At 52.4% G+C, this 16,171-nt stretch overlaps 1 protein-coding gene across 1 annotated transcript in view; it reads left to right on the plus strand.

Annotated features, from left to right (window-relative positions):
• The window catches only part of PEMT (phosphatidylethanolamine N-methyltransferase), a 38,035-nt gene that overhangs the window by 7,243 nt on the left and 14,621 nt on the right, over positions 1-16,171 (plus strand). The window contains exon 2 of the mRNA XM_010143707.1: positions 12,615-12,730. Within this exon, the coding sequence (XP_010142009.1) occupies positions 12,615-12,730 (116 nt within the window). The remainder of the gene's footprint in view (positions 1-12,614; positions 12,731-16,171) is intronic.

Raw genomic sequence — 16,171 nt, forward strand, 5'->3', positions numbered from 1 at the left:
GTGGGTGAAAATGCCTCACCCGGGGGAGCCGCTACCTGATTTTCCTTTTCCCAGGCAAGCCACGCGATCCTCCGCGTGTGCTCACATGCAGGGAGAGAGCGGCAACTCTCTTAGAAAATTTGGAATTTGGTTGCCAGAAAAGCTGGAAGCCCCAGCACCTGCGTGTGGCTTCCTCAAACTCCCCCCGTCTCCCAGCAAACGTTGGGGACAGGGAGAAGAAGGCTGGTGGGAACTCTTGATTTTCCCACGTGTCGTTGAAACCATGGACTCCACGGTGCATTTCCTGCTCATCTGGATTTAGCAGTGTCTTGCTTGGTTGTTTTCCTTGCAAAACCTTTTTTGCTCCCTCTCTTTTCTCCTCCAGACCAGGGATGATGCAGCCATGGGCTTGTTCTGCAGGTCAGGACATGTGAGCTGCTGCTTTGTCTGGCTGAAGGGTTTTCACTCGCTGTTTGTGCAGGCACATCCATTTTTGGTGTGATCCTTTATTGTGCTTTTGGGCAGAAAAAGCAGCTGTGAGCAGCTCACGCCTGAAGTGGATGAAATGGAGATGGGTTTTAGCAATTTTCTCTGCCTTTGGCTGCTGCGGGGAAGCCTGACCGTCAGGGCTCACCAAACGCCTTCGTTGCCTCCTTTGTGCAGTGGGAGGTTTGCTCATTATCTGGTTTTTGCTTCACTTATAAAAGAAGCTGTAATTGTAGCAGCTCCTTGCCATAAAAGCACAAAGGCATTTTCAGGAAGGAAAATGTCCGTGCAGCTTTTATGATCTTTCACAGTACTCTTTCTGCTGACTTTTCTCGCCTCCTGCCCTTTCCCCAGCATCAGCTCTGTGCCTGTCTGGAGCTCAGCGTGACTGCCCCTGGCTCAGGCCTCTCCTTTGCTCTAAAAATGCACTTTTTAGAAAGAAAAAGTTGAGCATCCTCCTCGTCAGTCTTGTTGGGTGAGGAGGGACCCCAAAATCCCACCATGTGGTGGAATGTTCCTGTTCCTGCCTCTTCCCTCAGCTGTGTTTTCTGCGGTGAGTCCTATGGCAGCTGCTCAATCTGCAAAATCCACGTGAGGATTTTGAATTGGGGCAGAAAAGTCCCATCCGTTGTCCACCTGTAACAGGACTGGGGTAATACCACATCAGATCACCTGGGAGCACATGTGGCTGTTCCTGTTAAAACCTGAATGACTTCAGATGAGATACAGTATTTTTAACTGCAAAGCATGCCTAGTAAGTGCCCTTTCCTGTTTATTTTTACCAGGACATTATTTTAATGACTGCAGAGTTACTCACTCCATTCCCAAGGCTGAAGAGCAGCAATGATTTAGTTTCATTTGAAGACTTTGTCATGCAATCAGTTTTCTGCGATTAATTTACTTGGAAGCCAAAGCGAGCACGTTGTCCAACTGAACATCACTTTCCTGCCTGTATCCGTCAGGCTCTGGTCCCTGGTGCGGATGTGTGGGGATCCTTAGCTGGCAGGACTTGCTCAGCCGCCCCCGTCCACCTCCATGCAGGGCTCTGGCACAACCGCATGGAGCAAAAGACACTGCACACAGGCATCGTCTGTGCATCCCAGCGCTGGGTTTTGAGGCTGCAAAAGGGGGAAGGAGCTCCCCTGGGGTGCAGATTGCTGGTTCTGGGGTGGTTGATGGTTCGCTTGGCTTTTGAGTTACGTTCCTTGCATTGACCAAACACCACGGGACACGCGGTTACACCCGTCAACACGCACAGGAACCCCAGTGACCACCCACAAGCCTGAGGTGTTCGATGCTTGTATTTAACCCTTCAGATTGTTATTACTTGTTGTGCCACGCGGTTCGAACATCTCATCCCCGAGCAGAGGGGAACAGAGCACGCACCTGCCCGCGTTACATAAAGATCACATTGTCCTTCTCTATTGTTGGCCGCCAGGACGACAGCAGCATCGCAAAGGACATATGTGTCCTCAGCACCGTGGGAAATGTTCCCTGGGGAGGCTTAGCAGGAGAGCGGAACGTGATATGTTGAGCCATGAGAGGACGGGAGGGCCTCCAGACAAAATCAGCGCTCCACCAAGCGCGGCCAGTGCAACCAGTACCTCTTCTCCGACGAACTCTCACTACTCTGCGAAGGGGTATTAGATTTCTCTTGCATTTTGTGTTCTACAAGGCATCTTTATGTTTTTTCTCACCTCCCTTCCCTGTCCCCCCTCCCTGGGGGAACGATGAGCGAGTACACGCTGTCCAGAGGATGGGTGTGTTGGGAGTCCTTATTCACAGACTTAATTCCAGAGAATTAAGTCCTAATTTCACAAAAGGGCAGCAAGAGAGTGGCTGCAGCTCTGGGAGAAGCCGAGCCGGCTCTGTGTGTTGTTTGCAAATGGCACAAGAAGTCCTGGTCCAAGACTGCTGGTCCTGGCCATTGGGGTATTACGACCAAAAGAATAATTGTTGTGTTTCTTTACTATTTAAAACAGAAATTACAAAACAACGTATGTCTCCAGTACCGTGCTTGTGCCTCCACTTATTTTGGGTTTGCTTTTAGGCAGGGCTTTAAAATGTTCCCAGTCATCTTCCACTTCACCTTCTGACGACCTCGCTGCAAAATGTGCCTCTGCGACACCTGTCATTGTTTCTCCCTGAATTAATTGTTAAGTGTAATTGCGACCTGCTGCAGGACGCTGGCTTGCTCTATTAAAAAGAGAGATGCTAATGAAGAACATTGGGTACCACGTTCCGGGAGAGCAAGGCTCGACTCGCTGGGACGTGTACTTGGCGTACTGTTATTGCCAGCCCGGGCAGAAATGGTGTTTCTGTCTCTCGTCAGTCACTGGCTAATGATTGTAATTTTTACTTGCTGAGACACTCTGAGTATAATGGACTTCATTAACGGATGCATGAGATGCTACTGGACCTGCATCAGGGGGAGAGAAGAAGAAAACAACCCCTGCGTGGAGGCAATTTTATTATTTATTTGCAGCAACAGGAGTGATCCAGAATTAGTGTCGAATTTGGCAATGTGGCTAATGAGCTGGGCTGAGCTGGAATCCAAGCAAACCTATTAATGAGAGCAAACAGCAAAGATGCTGCTGGGGTCCGTAAACCCTCACATCAAGCACATGATCCCGGGCAGCGCTGGGGTGGCTCGGTGGCTTTGTCTTCCCCCGCGTGTGGTTGTGTGCTGATGTGTTTGTGTCTCCTGAAGCTTCTGCTTGCCTCACCCCCTGCCTTTCTCCAGCCCCTTCTCTCCTGCCAGCTCCTTCTCACTCATCCCTTGGGTGAACTGGAGTTTCTGATTTAATCTTTAAGACAGCAGAGCCAAAGTATTTCCACTCTCATCTGCTTGAAGAACTGCCTGACTTGCAATACCACAGCATCCAGCCCCGGTTTTTGGTTCCGAGCATTGGCACATGGGCAGGTCCAGCTGCTTGGGGACATGGTGGCAGAGGTGGGTGCTCACAGTGGCACGCAACTGCATATCGGCAGCTAAGCACAGGTCATACAGGAGAGCAAAAGGGCACTTGAATTAGATGACATCTCCGGTGTAGCTTCATATGGTCTCTTTGCAATGAATCAGAGGCTGCAAGAAATGTCAGAGTCGTTAGGTGACCTCAGTCTCCTTTGACGTGGGGCCAGCAAAAGCTCGTCTCAGTTCCATAAGAGGACGCCTCTTACCTTGCATGCTGAAGATGGTCCATTTTTATGCCCCCTACGATAACCGGTTTTAATCAGGCTGACCTTATTTACAACGGCGATAGCGATGCGAGCTCGGGGTTTGCAGCAGTCTTTGAAGAGCGGGATAGATGCTCTGTGACGAAGATAGAAACCTTTGTCCCCACATTTAAAATCAAACCTAAGGCGTTGAAGCGCATTCAGAGAGACTTGACCTCGGCACTGCAGATCCCTTGGGATCCAGGGCCTGATTTGGAAACAACACAACGGAGCAGAGGCGTGAAAATAGAAGGGAAGTCTTAAAAAAAAGGGACAGAAGCATTTGTCTTGTAACGTGGCGTTTGTACCGAGCGCTTGCTGACAGCGTGGTGCAGCCAAGAGCTTGTCTTTCTAAATCGGTGCCAGTTCAAACATCGTCAGTGCTATTGTTGGATCGCTTTGTTTGCAAAGGGGTCTTTAGGGTAGACGGCCTGGTTTGGGCGGGCGGCTGCGTGTGGAACACTTCAGGCACCTTCTCCAGCTTTGCTTTTTATAGTAGTGCATGAGTAACGGGGGAAAAAAATCAGCAAGTACGGGATGTGCGGTGGGCAGAATGGTCTCGCTCACCTGAGAGACTTTGCTTCTGGTTGGTTTGAGAAGGTGCCTGAGCAAAATCAGACCTGTTTCGCTCAGAGGAAACTCTCCAAGTGTCAGAAAAATGGATGAAAATAAGAGGTTTGTGGTTTTCTGGATGGGAGCTGTGTGCAATGGGAGGCTGAGCGTGTGCCAAGTCATCTGGACTTGGAAGAGGAGGAAAAAGTCTGGCAAAACACTGGGCAAAACACTGCTCAGTTCTGTGCAATCCAGCAGCACTCACCTTCCCTCTGGGCTCCAGCAGAGCCCCAGATCCTCGTGCAGGGGACCCTCTGCCTTTCCCTCATCTCTGGAGGGATCTGTGTTCCCCGACGCAGCCCGTGTCCCTCCTGGTGCTTGGCACGTTCCAGACTGGGACTGGAGAGGTCCTTCCCCATCTTGTGCTGCACGCTGGAGAAATCATTATTTCACAAATATTTTTTCCATGGGATTTGTTGGCTGGGAGAGTCGGTTTGGGCCGTGCAGGCCAATTCCCTGCAGCTGGAGCGCGTCGTCCTTCCCCTGCTCAGTCTCAGGGAGCTGCTCATAAGGGCGCTCTCTCAAAATTAATTAACACGACTCGTTTTCGGTTACTTGAAATCATCTGCCCTCAGCTTCCAGCTCTTCAGACATAAATCATAAGCTCTTTGCCTTGAGGAGGAACTGTTCAGATCTTGTGTTGGAAATTGCTAGCAAATACAGCCCATATTCCATGTCATTTTTGTTTTTATTGAAGAGGAGAGGAAGTGGCTCATGGAACATCGACAGACCCGGCCTGCCTTGGCGTGTGTTAAGCAGGGGCTTGTTTTTATTGCAGCCAGCTAATGAGATGGTGCTTTGACAAATCACATAAACACTATTAGAGAAATGAGTTTTATTATCTCACTGTTTATCATGAGTGGATTCAAGGTAAAGACTTGTACGGAGGTAATCTCAAGGGATGGCTTTGAGGTAACGCGTACCTAGTCCTTACTAAACCCTCCTCTGTTTACCTGCTGGCTTGTTTCGTTTCCCCAGCTGAAGGCCGTTCGCTGAGGTGACCTGTGCCATTTCAGTCCAGTTGCTTTCACTGGGGATGGAGGCGCAGGGCAGGGAGGGGTTGTTATTTTAGGCTAAACTCATACCTGGTGCGGGCAGGCTGGGTTTCTCTAACACTCATGTTTCCACTTCTAACAAAGTGGAATCACTTTACTCTTCTCCTTTGGTTGAAGTGCTCAGACTGGACCCAGTTGACCCCCTCGAGGGTGGCATGGCAGCTTTGTCAGAGAAAAGTCACATGAAGAGACACTTCAGCTTAGGTTTTGTGCTCATAGCTCGCTTGTTTGGGTAACTGTTTGTCACAGTGGCTCATCTCAGCATTGCAGCTCCACAGCCAGCCCCTTGGGTTTGGAGAGACACTTCAGCTTAGGTTTTGTGCTCATAGCTCGCTTGTTTGGGTAACTGTTTGTCACAGTGGCTCATCTCAGCATTGCAGCTCCACAGCCAGCCCCTTGGGTTTGGAGAGGATCCCAGGATCCCGCCCTGCTTCCTGCTTGTAGGTAGTTCTTCAGCCCCTTGGATGTGCTCGGGTTTTTACAGCCTTTTTGTGCTTTCCAAGCCTCTGGTTCCACTGCAAGAGCCTACAGATGTGTGGTATTTTCCTGCTGTGTAGCCCTCTGTCACCTGGGTGTACAGTGTGTACAGTGCTGTCGTTCCAGCTGGCTGTTCCACGCCACAGCATCGCTGCATAGCTGGTCTACACACCACCTCGGCTCTCCAAAACCCTGCTGCTCTTTCTTTTGGCTGGAATAAACAACTATCCCCCCATCCAGAGCTGTGAAAGGCAATGGAAAAGTCTTCCTTGAATCAAATCGATGCCTTCCCTTCCAAACTGAGAGCCCTTGGATGAGCTAAGCCATCCTGCTCAGCTGCGGCTTGCTGACAGTTGTTATTGCCATCGTACCAGTGGGGAAATGGGAAAGGGGAAAAACTAGCTGGTGTAGCCTCCTGGGGAGACCTTTTGTAGCTAAGCTGGCCTGTCTGCATCTCCTGGGACACGCTGTCAGGTCTCTGATCATCAGGGCGGGGTGCCCGGAGCCTCCACGCTCTGACAGGAGTCCCTGCCCTGCTCTGGCTCCATGTGCACAGGTTGTCACCCATTGTCCCCAGTGCCTGTTGCTCATCATCAGTCCAGCTCTGGGTGCATCCTTTCTTGGAGCATGACCATAAAAAAGAGCTTTACAAGCTGTGTGGGCAGAGTCTGCAGCCTGCACTGCCTCACAGCTCAGATGATACCATTAAGACGGTGCCTGTCTCTTCCAATATCGCTTCAGTGTTTTAATTGCATGAGCTGGGAGCTGCTGCTCCAGTACTTAGTGGAGGAACTTCACAGGGTTTTAATCATCTGCTAAAAAGCTTTCGGGCTCCATTACCATCTCATGGCTCTCTGTAATTGAGTGCCTGTGAGTGGAGAAGCCTTCAGAGAAATAACTTGGTCTCTGGATCGGGTAGTCCAGTGCTGCAGCAGCTTTTCCCAGCACAGGCAGGAAGCAATTAAACAAAGTGGAGCCCATCAGGGTGCTAGCAGGGGGGACAGAAGATGGTCTCATGGTGGTCTCAAGTGCTATTTTCTCCTCCTGCCTCTGGAAAGCATCCAGATGATCAGCAGCCCCGGTGGTGGAGCACAGCTGAGAACTGGTGGCTCGTAGCATATAAGAGATGGTGGATGGGGAACGCAGGAGGAGCTGGCCCACTAAAGGCTGGAAGAGGGAAGACCTCCATGGTCTGCCTCGTGTTGGGCATCACAGAAGATGCGCTTGTACTGGCCAGGCACCACTGAGTGCGAGGGAGTCACTGCTGCCCGTCTGCTGAGCCCCAGTCACGGGCTGAACCTCGTGGGTTTCAGGCAAATTCCCAGGGCCACGTGCCCAGCCGGGGCTGGCCCGCTGCTCACCGGCAGTTCCGGTGATGGGCGCTTTGTATCGCTGCCGCCGTCGCTGCTGCACGGGGAACGTGACTGTGGGGAGGTGATGGCTAATTGCTGCAGCGAGTCAAGGACTGTTTAAGCAGCTAATTAATTCCTCCTAATCAGCCCTTGATCTGTTGAAAACTGCATGGCATTATCTCCTCTGCTGCAACACCTTGATAATTCCTGTCTGAATGGCCTTCACGGAGAACATATTTAAATAAACTCAGCAGAGATTTCAGACAGATAGCAACTATAATTACCAGCTTGTACAAATTAAACCGTGGTTTGTTCTGTTCTTTTCCTCCTGCCTTCGCTGCCCAGAGCTCCTGCTAATCATGTTCTTGCTGCCAGTGGCACGCTGGTCCCCAGGGCGTTTTCTGCACATGCCTGTGGAAAGCCTGTGCCCGTGCCTGGTGCCGGGGTGGGCACTCAGCGGGCTGGTGTAGTGGATGAGGCTGCACATGGGCACATGCCAGCCTCAGCTGGGGACGTTCCTGTGCCAGGGGCTCTGTGCCATGCCGGTGAGCTGCAGGAACTGCCCCCAGCCGCACCTCAGGGCTGCTGTGCACATTATCGACCCTAAAGTTTCCCTTCCTGTCTCTCCTGAGGTGTGCAGTCTCCTAGAAAAGCAGAATTTTTCTCACCTAGGAGTGGCACAAGCATTTGGACATTTGCCTTGGGGGCCGCAGGAGCCCAGGCTGGAGCTTTCAGCCTGGCCACAGTGTTCAACCAGCACCATCAGCGCTTCCCTCCCGGCACGTGGGCAATAAACCGTCTGCACTAAGTGCTGCTGACTGCATTGGGGCTGGAGTGCGCTTTGTTAGGAGGGATAAGGTCAGGCCTCACTCATTTCCTCCGTGGTCGCTCGGGACAGCCGGAAAGGCTGGTTCCTCTGGCATTTGGCAAAGGTCAGCCAGCCCCAGCGCTCGCAGAGGAGCCCTGGACCTGCGTTTACATCGCAGCCGGCTCTGCTGTTGCGTTGGCTCTGCTCCCCTGCTCGCTCCCAGGAGCACCTCAGGCGGAGTTTGGGTGTCAGGTGTTACCTTTTCCCTCCCCGTATTTTATTTCAATGTAATAGCTGCAAGCAGTGTGGGTTTCCAGCATCCAAGCAGTGACAGAGAGCAGAGAACGTTGTTACACTTTAACGAGGGGTTCCAGGGAATCAGAAAGGAAAAACAGATTTTTCATAATAGGGGAAGAAGAGCCTCTGGTCCCCATAGGTGAAATAAGGATAATAGCAGGTTTCATGCCCTTTCATCAGGTTACGAGATAGCCAGGAAGCATCTCACCCCCACGGGAAGTGCTCACGTGGAGCCATCTAAGCCCAGAGTCAGGGTTTCTCCTGCTGCAGCACCTGCGGGAGACTGTTCCCCCACAACTGGCCAGGGAGAGGCCAGACTGAAGGAGAACGTTGGAAAATGTGTTCAGGTTGGTTTTGTCTTAAGGGGTTTTTTGAGTGAGGGCTGAATCTTCCGTGCATCCAGGGCTCACCCTGCACACATGCATCCTCTTGGGACCAGGGTGCAGGCGTTCCCCAGGCAGCTGGTTGTTCTTCCTCTGAGCTTTTCATGGAATTTCTGACTTTTGGGTCCCTCGAGAGATCCACATGATGGGACAAAGTCCTTCATGCTAGCAAATACTGCGAGACAAGTACAGTGGAAGTAGCTCATCCTGTTCGCTGTCATCTCAAGGTCTTCTGCAGATACTATGGGGAAGGGCTATGTGAGGACATAGACCAGCTGATTAGCACTGAGATGCAAAACGTCCCTCAGAGCCGAGCCTTTGGGCTCTCTGGTATCTTTCCCCATCTGTGGGGCGAGCCAGGTATAGAATTGGAGTCATGGGAAACAGCACAAAGTCTTGATTTCAGAGCTGGGGTTGAAAAAGCCAGTTTCCCTGGACGGCGGACAAAAATAATCCATTTCCTTGAAACAAATACTAAATATTAATGAGAGGCGATGGTCTGCTATGCACATGGGGCTGTAAAGAGCATTTCCCGTTGATCAGCTGCGGAGGCAGGTTTGTGAGATGAAATTGCTTTTCAGATGGTTGTTTGTTGCCCTCCCTGAGGTGGCTTGGGAAGGTTCGCCTGGCCCAGAAAGGAAAAGAAAACTCAGAGCATTTCTGTTTTGCATCAGGGCAGCCACCGGGGATGAGTGCTGGGGCTTTCAGATTTGTTTACACACTTGCCTGAGCGCTGGGGTTTAGTTACGTAGAAATCAGCCCCGAATTTGTGTTGAGAAAGAAGCGATTCCCTGGGAGCATGAGCCAGCTGCGCCTGCCCCCGATGAGCACCGAAACAGCCTGACAAAGGCAGAACGTGGGAGCCAGGAGCACTCCCTGCCTGTGCAGCCACATCCGCTTGTTGATTTATTTCAATAATGAGCATTGGAGGAAACATTAAAAAATTTCCTTACAGCCCTCAGCAGAGTATCCTAAAGTGAAAGCAGAGGGCTGGGAGCTTTGGAAAAGGAGCCTTGAATTTTTCTATTGCTTTGACCCGTGGGGAAATCAGGAAACTTTGGTTTAACTCTGTTTCCAGCCTCGGAGGTTGGAAGAAAAATAAAACCACTCCCTTCCCTCCCTCAGCAGGACACACAGCCGTGGTGTGGGGCTTTCCCACCCCAGTGCTGCAGTGGAAGCCTGGGCTGGGAAGTGCCAGCCTGGGCTGGGAGAGCAAATAGGCACAGCCCTCCCTGGGAGGCTGCTGGTCTCAGCCCTGCCGCGTCCTGCACAAGAGGCATCCGGGGAGGATGCTGAGAGCGTTCTGCATCCGTCATGCAGTAAATCATACGTCGGCTCATGATTGTATAAAACCATTACGGCAGCTGCGTAGCCATGGGTCGAACGAGAGCTAATATTAGCTAGGAATGGCTAAAATTAGAAAATTAGAACCGAGCCAGAACTAATTAGTTGTTCAAGGAATAGAACCAGAACGGGAACAGATTAATTGTTGCTGAAACATCGCCGCGGGGCCTGGCGGGCATCAACGCTTCGAGCCCCACGCAGGCCCCCACTCCGCTTTGCTCGGGATGGCTCCCACGCGGGCTCAGAAAGGAGCCTGGGGTCCCATCTGACGGCTCAGACAGCTAAATAAAAGTTGGTGTCTCGCTCTCAGCCAGGCAGTCAGCAGCGACGTGCCACAGCATGAGCTGGTCCCAAGGCAGCTGTGCCAGCTGCTGCCCTGAAGGGCTCAGGAACGCATCCCTTCGCCCCGCCGTGCTCCATCGCTGCCCAGATGGGCTTTTCGAAAGGTGAGGGTAATGACGAGGCTGCCCACCTGGCTCGCAGCAGCACACAGTCTCTCCCTTCTGATCCCAGCAGCGCTGCCTGCTCTTTCAGCTTCTCTCTGCCACTGGCTGAGATGCTTTGCGAAGCTCTCGGAGCGAGCCAGGAGCTGCCATCCGTGCAAATGCCGCCAGAATAATTTCCAGGGAATTAGGAAGTTGGTACAGGAAACTGGCACATGGCCACGTTTTCCCATCTGTGGCTCAGTCACCTGTGTGGTCACTTTGTTTTACTTTCCAAAGGTGGTAACTCACCTTGTATTTCTTTATCCGCTCTCTCAGCGCTCAAACAGCAGCTCCCAGTTTAGCAGCAGCGTGACGCACGGTGTTTTAAATTCAATTTAGAATACAAACTATTTATACCAGCCAGGAAAAGGCAGTGAAGCAGCTCTCTCTGTCATGAGTGGATTTGTAATTTCAGAGCAATCATTGCATAACTAATTGAATCAGCTCGCAGCATGTGAAATCAGCGCCCTGCTTATCAGAGGTTTTCATCGTTCACCCCTCCTGAAGCCATCAGTCCCGCGCCGCCAGCAGCAGTTTGTGCTTCTGCAGCAGCCTGGGAGGAAAGCGGGACCTGCAAAGCTCAAATAGATTCAATAAATTACCAACTACGTTTGGAGCAGATGAACAGCTGGTTGCAGGTGCCCCCCCAAAGCTGCCCAGGCTCCGTGCAAGCGAGCGAAGTGCATTTGAAGCTAATGAAGTGCCGGCCGTGACTGAGAAGCAAATTGGTGCCAAGATGTTCTGCACACTCCCACCTCCCGCTTCATTGCCCAGGTGTCCACTGCTTGGCTTGAATTTATGGTGTGATCCAAACCCCAGGCTTGGCGCCTGAAAATGGAACTTAAAAGAGGCGATAAATACTGCAACACCTTTCTGAGGGATACAGGAAAGGGAGAAAACAGAGTAGCTGTAAGGATTTTCATCAGCTTGGGAGTGAGAGTCTTGGATTTGGTGACTTGGGTCGCTCCAGCCCTGCAGATTTTGGGAGTAGCTCCAGCCAGCTGCATGCAGCAGTGTCCCAGGGTGAGAGGGCAGCTCCTCGGAGCTTCAAATTGCAGCCAGGGAAAAGCGTGCTGTCAAAGGATGCTAATGCCTCCCCAGAGGTGCTGACTGCATCCCTGTGAGTCCTGGGCTGTCTCTGACATGCCCCGTGGGTTGCATCAAGACAGTCCTGAGGGGATGGGTGAGGATAAGTCTTTAATGGCTGCAATTGCTGAGTGCTAATGAAGGCCAGCTCGTTCAGCCTGTAAAGTGGAAGCAGTTCTCTGGGCCAAGCTGGCGGATCTTTTTAGCAGGGCTTGTTGTGACAGGACAAGGGGTGATGGTTTTAAACTGGAAGAGGGAGATTCAGACTAGAGAGAAGGAAGAAACTGGTCCAGACACTGGCCCAGGTTGCCCCGAGAGGTGGGAGAAGCCCCATGCCTGGTCACAGTGGACCTTGGGGCTCTGAGCAACCTGCTCTGGCTGCAGATGTCCCTGTTCACCTCAGGGAGTTGGACTGGATGACCTTGAAAGGTCCCTTCCAACCCCAGCTAATCCATGATTCGGTGCTCTTGTCTGGGGTAGCTTGGGGGAGTGCTTGCAGGCTTTTCTGTGTGTGTGCAGGGAGGGGTTGTTCCTGCCAGGTGTGATCCCTGAGGCTGGATGTAGGAGATGGCAGAGCCCAGGAAATGAGAGCTGGGTGTTCCTGTGCTCCATTCCCTGCTCAGGGACCTGTTTTCCTTCCAGGAGAGCAATAGGAGAGCAGGGGCCTGTTGGCTTTGGTGACCTGGGGACAATCTTAGCAATGCTCTCAGCCTTGTTGAACACATGTTATCCGACCCAACTGATGCACAGGGTGGTGTTTTTCTTTCCACAATCCTGTGCCTCCATGCTGCTGGCTGGCCTCATGTGCAAGGACATCCGCAATGCAAACAGTAGCAGGGGCTGGCATGGGCAGGAGGAGCTTTTATCCCCGAGCTTGGTGTAAGCCATGTCCCATCAGTGGCCTCCACTTGCTTCTCTCACAAAGCTGCGGTGAGTTCACCCGCACGGGGCCATGGCTGTGGGATTCAGGCTCTTGGGGCAGCACGTGCCCAGGCTCCTCCAACCACCTGCTTTGTTTTCTGTTGTCTCTTCAGGTAGCCAGATGGGAGCACAAAACGCGAGCACTCAGCCGAGTCTTTGGCTCTCCCCGTGCTGCCTGCTACTGCCTGGGCGCTGTTATCCTGGTGCTTAACTGTGTGCGGAGCCATTGGTAAGGAGCAAACCCTACTGCTACGTGTCAATGCAAAGAAATGCCCCTACTGGGTGGGGGGGATGAGGGCTGTTTGCTCTGCAGCGCTGCATCCAGCCCCAGCGTATTGCTCTGACATGGTTAGGTACCTTCAGCCAGCAGCAGATTTATTCCAGGGTTTGTAATAAAGACGAGGGATGCAGCAGTGTGGACAAACCCATCAGCGTCAGCAGCCGTTGAGCATGGCAGGTTTCCTCGTTCCACGCTCTGGGAGCAGTTTCCCCAGCCCAGGTGACAGGAGAGCTGTTTGCACAGGATGTAACAGCAGAATTTTCTCATAAAAAATCCTAAACAAAATCAAACCTGATTTTAGGAAGCTGCAGTTTCCTGCGCAGAAGAGCAGGATTATCTGTGCGCTTAGCGAGCCGTCTCTTTAAACTCTTCTCTGCAATCTCTTCAAATACGACCTGTGCTCGCTAATAGTGTTGTGTGACTGATGCACTGCACGCCATGGGAATACGTCCTCTGACGTTCTGAGCGCAGCAGAGAGGTTTGCTGCAGCAGATTTCCTCAATGCTAGCAATTTCTCTGCGATCTGGTAGGCTTTATCTTGAGCGCTGTTCAGAGAGACAGATTCTCGTCCTGAATTCCCAGATTCAATTACAGCAGGGTCAGAGCTAATGGGTTGTTTAGTACTTTGGGTAATTTCTCAGGCACAGAGATCTCAGGCTGGAATTTGCACATGTACTTAAGAGCTTTACCTTCCTGGAAGTGACACCAAGACCTGCCCTTGCCCTTCTGCGTTTGCCCCAGCTACTGCTTATCACAGAGGCTAAGAAAGCTGGTGGTGAATGGGGCCTTAATTGAATGCAGCAGTGGAGAAGGCATGTGTGTGCTCTGCCGATGCCTCAGCGACACAGCGGGCTTCCATTTTGCTGAGGAATGTCTCGGCTGTCTCTTGCACAAATGAGACAGTCACTTGTGGTCTGGGAAGCAATGCAAAGCCTTGTGCCTGCCTTTAATTGACACCGCAGCTGATGGAGGGTCAGTCTCCATTCCCAGTGGTCCTGCTGGCTCCTGGGTCAGTGCAGCTCGCTGGGTCACAGCAAGGCGCTGGTGGGGAACTGCTGGGAGAGCCAAAGAGGCCTCATCTGTCCCAGCACTACATCACGCTTTCCCCTTACAGACCCCTACCAGGGCTGGCATCGCTGGCTGCACTGGCTCTGCTCTGTGTCACGAGTTTGTGCATGCTCGTGGGGATGGCTCTGCCTGCACAGCCCATGGCTTGGGCCCTGAAGGAAACAGCAAGGTCAACCCAGGGGCCGGAAAAGCCCCATTTGGATCTTGGTTTGGAGGAGAGGCTCTAGAAGATGGGCCAGCTCACCCCCAGCAGAACACGGATGGGATACCAGCCCACTGCACTTGCCAGCCCACCCCGACAGGCCAAGGCCATTTCAGATGATGGCAATGTGAAGTTCATTTTGCCCAGGTGTCTCAAAATGGTTGCGTTGGTCCCTTGCCTTCCCTTGGCACTGAGGTTGGCCTGAGTGACAGCTGGCAGGCTTTGGAGGCTGTTCAAGCAAGGCAAGCCCTTAACTGTGGGAGGGATGGAGTGGTTTCGGGGTGGTCATCAGAGCAGCAGCTGCCCTGAAATGCACCTGGGAGACTCGCTGCCTCCATTCCCAGCCCAGGAAGCCCTCCTCAGGAAGCCTGGAGAGGCTGTGATGTTTGGGGAGGATTCCTCCTGCCCCTTACATTTGCATGAAGATATCAGCCAGGACCAAACTGGGTGGCCAGAGAGGGGTTCACAGGTCATATGGCACAGGCACTGTCACCTCAGTGGCCAGTGCTGACAGGAGAGACATGTCTCACCCGCTCTTGCTATTTCACTTGTCCCTTTATTTTGTTTTCCGAGTCACTTGTACTCGAGTGCACTGTTGAAAGCAGGTTTTCCACTCCTTGGCCCCACGGAGGCAACCCAGCCAGCAAAGTGCAAGCGCGCTGGCTGCTGATAGAGAGCCAAAAGGCAGCCTCAGGGGTCCATCCGCCCCCAGTGCTGTAATCCAGCCTTTAAAACTGCTCTCTGCATGCTTCGGGGACTTTTTATGTGGGTGGGGCTGCCAGCGAGCGATCGAAGAGCCCGCGGGATGTCTCTTTTGTTTTTAAAAACCTGCTTCCTTTTTGCAGCTGGATTTTTGAAAGACTTCAAGCCGAGGGCGGAGGAGGGGAGGGCAAAGCAGACAGAAACTTTGTGAGTGGGTTGGCATCAGCCAGGAGTCGTGTGGCTGCTTCACCGCCTGCCCCATGCAGGGTCTCTGCCCCGGTCCTGTCTGCTGACCCCAGGATCTCTTATGCAAGCTCTGCTCCAAAGGGTGTAAGAAGAGAAATGTCTTGTGTTCAGTTAAGCAATTAGGTGCTTCCCAGCTCTGACCTTCATTATCAGCCTTGGCTTGCTTCTGAGAAGCAATCCAGACTGACCTGTGACCACGGGGGACCTGCTTAGTCAACTGCACAAGACAAGCACCCTTAATTACTTTGGTGCAATGATTATTTTCGTTACAGCCGTGCTCTTTCTACAAGAAGCGGGGAACTTCCATCACCGAGGCTCTTATCTGTGAAAACAATTCCTGAACTTTTGAACTGTCCACACTGCATGCGCTGCCCCAGCGGTTTATGACTTATCTGTGTGACGTGGGACGTGACAACCTTCACTGTCCTCCAGACTTACAGCCAGTGTCACTCTCTCCTGCCTCACCACGTTGTTGATACCGTTCCTGGCAGCAGCTCTACGATGAGCCACCGGCGCTGCCTCCAATCCCTCCCGCACTCCGTCTCACTCCCTGGTGAACTCCCTATCTCTGGGCAGGTGTGTGCAGGTGGTTTTGTACACAGGGAGCTTATGAACTTCCCACCTGAAGGGACTCAGGGTGTTTGCTTGAGCTGTAAAGGCAGCTTAGGGTCTCAGGGTGCCTGGGGCCATGGTTACCCAGTGGGAGTGAGCCCTGCAGCCCCCTTGGCTTTGTGCTTGGTGGGTACGTCACTGCCTGGCACAAAGTCCTTCATTGATGCCACCCACTGGGCATCGCCTCCTGCATGGATGGGCTTCTCGCTTGGAACTTATATTTCCAAGAAGATGAATCTGCCTTGGGATGGGATTTTGTGCCAGGGTGGTTCAGCATTGCCTGGTAGTGCCTCTCAGCTTTACGCTCCATGCTGTTTAATTTTGTGAGCCAGTGCTGTGAAGGAACATGGTGTAAACAGTATCGATCCGAGAACCATGTGGCGTTTTGTACAGAAGTGACCAAGCTGGATGATGGGAATTGAGCATGGCCTGAAGGAAGCAATGTCCCCTCTGAGCCACCCTGCCAGCAATCTCTGTCCGGAAAAAGCCCAGGCAGCTGACAGCCCCTCCTGCCCCCACCGGTGCGGCTGCTGGGCATCCAGATGAGGAAACTGGGAAGC

This window comes from Buceros rhinoceros, unplaced genomic scaffold, assembly GCF_000710305.1.
Source record: "Buceros rhinoceros silvestris isolate BGI_N320 unplaced genomic scaffold, ASM71030v1 scaffold15469, whole genome shotgun sequence".
Lineage (NCBI taxonomy): Eukaryota > Metazoa > Chordata > Aves > Bucerotiformes > Bucerotidae > Buceros > Buceros rhinoceros.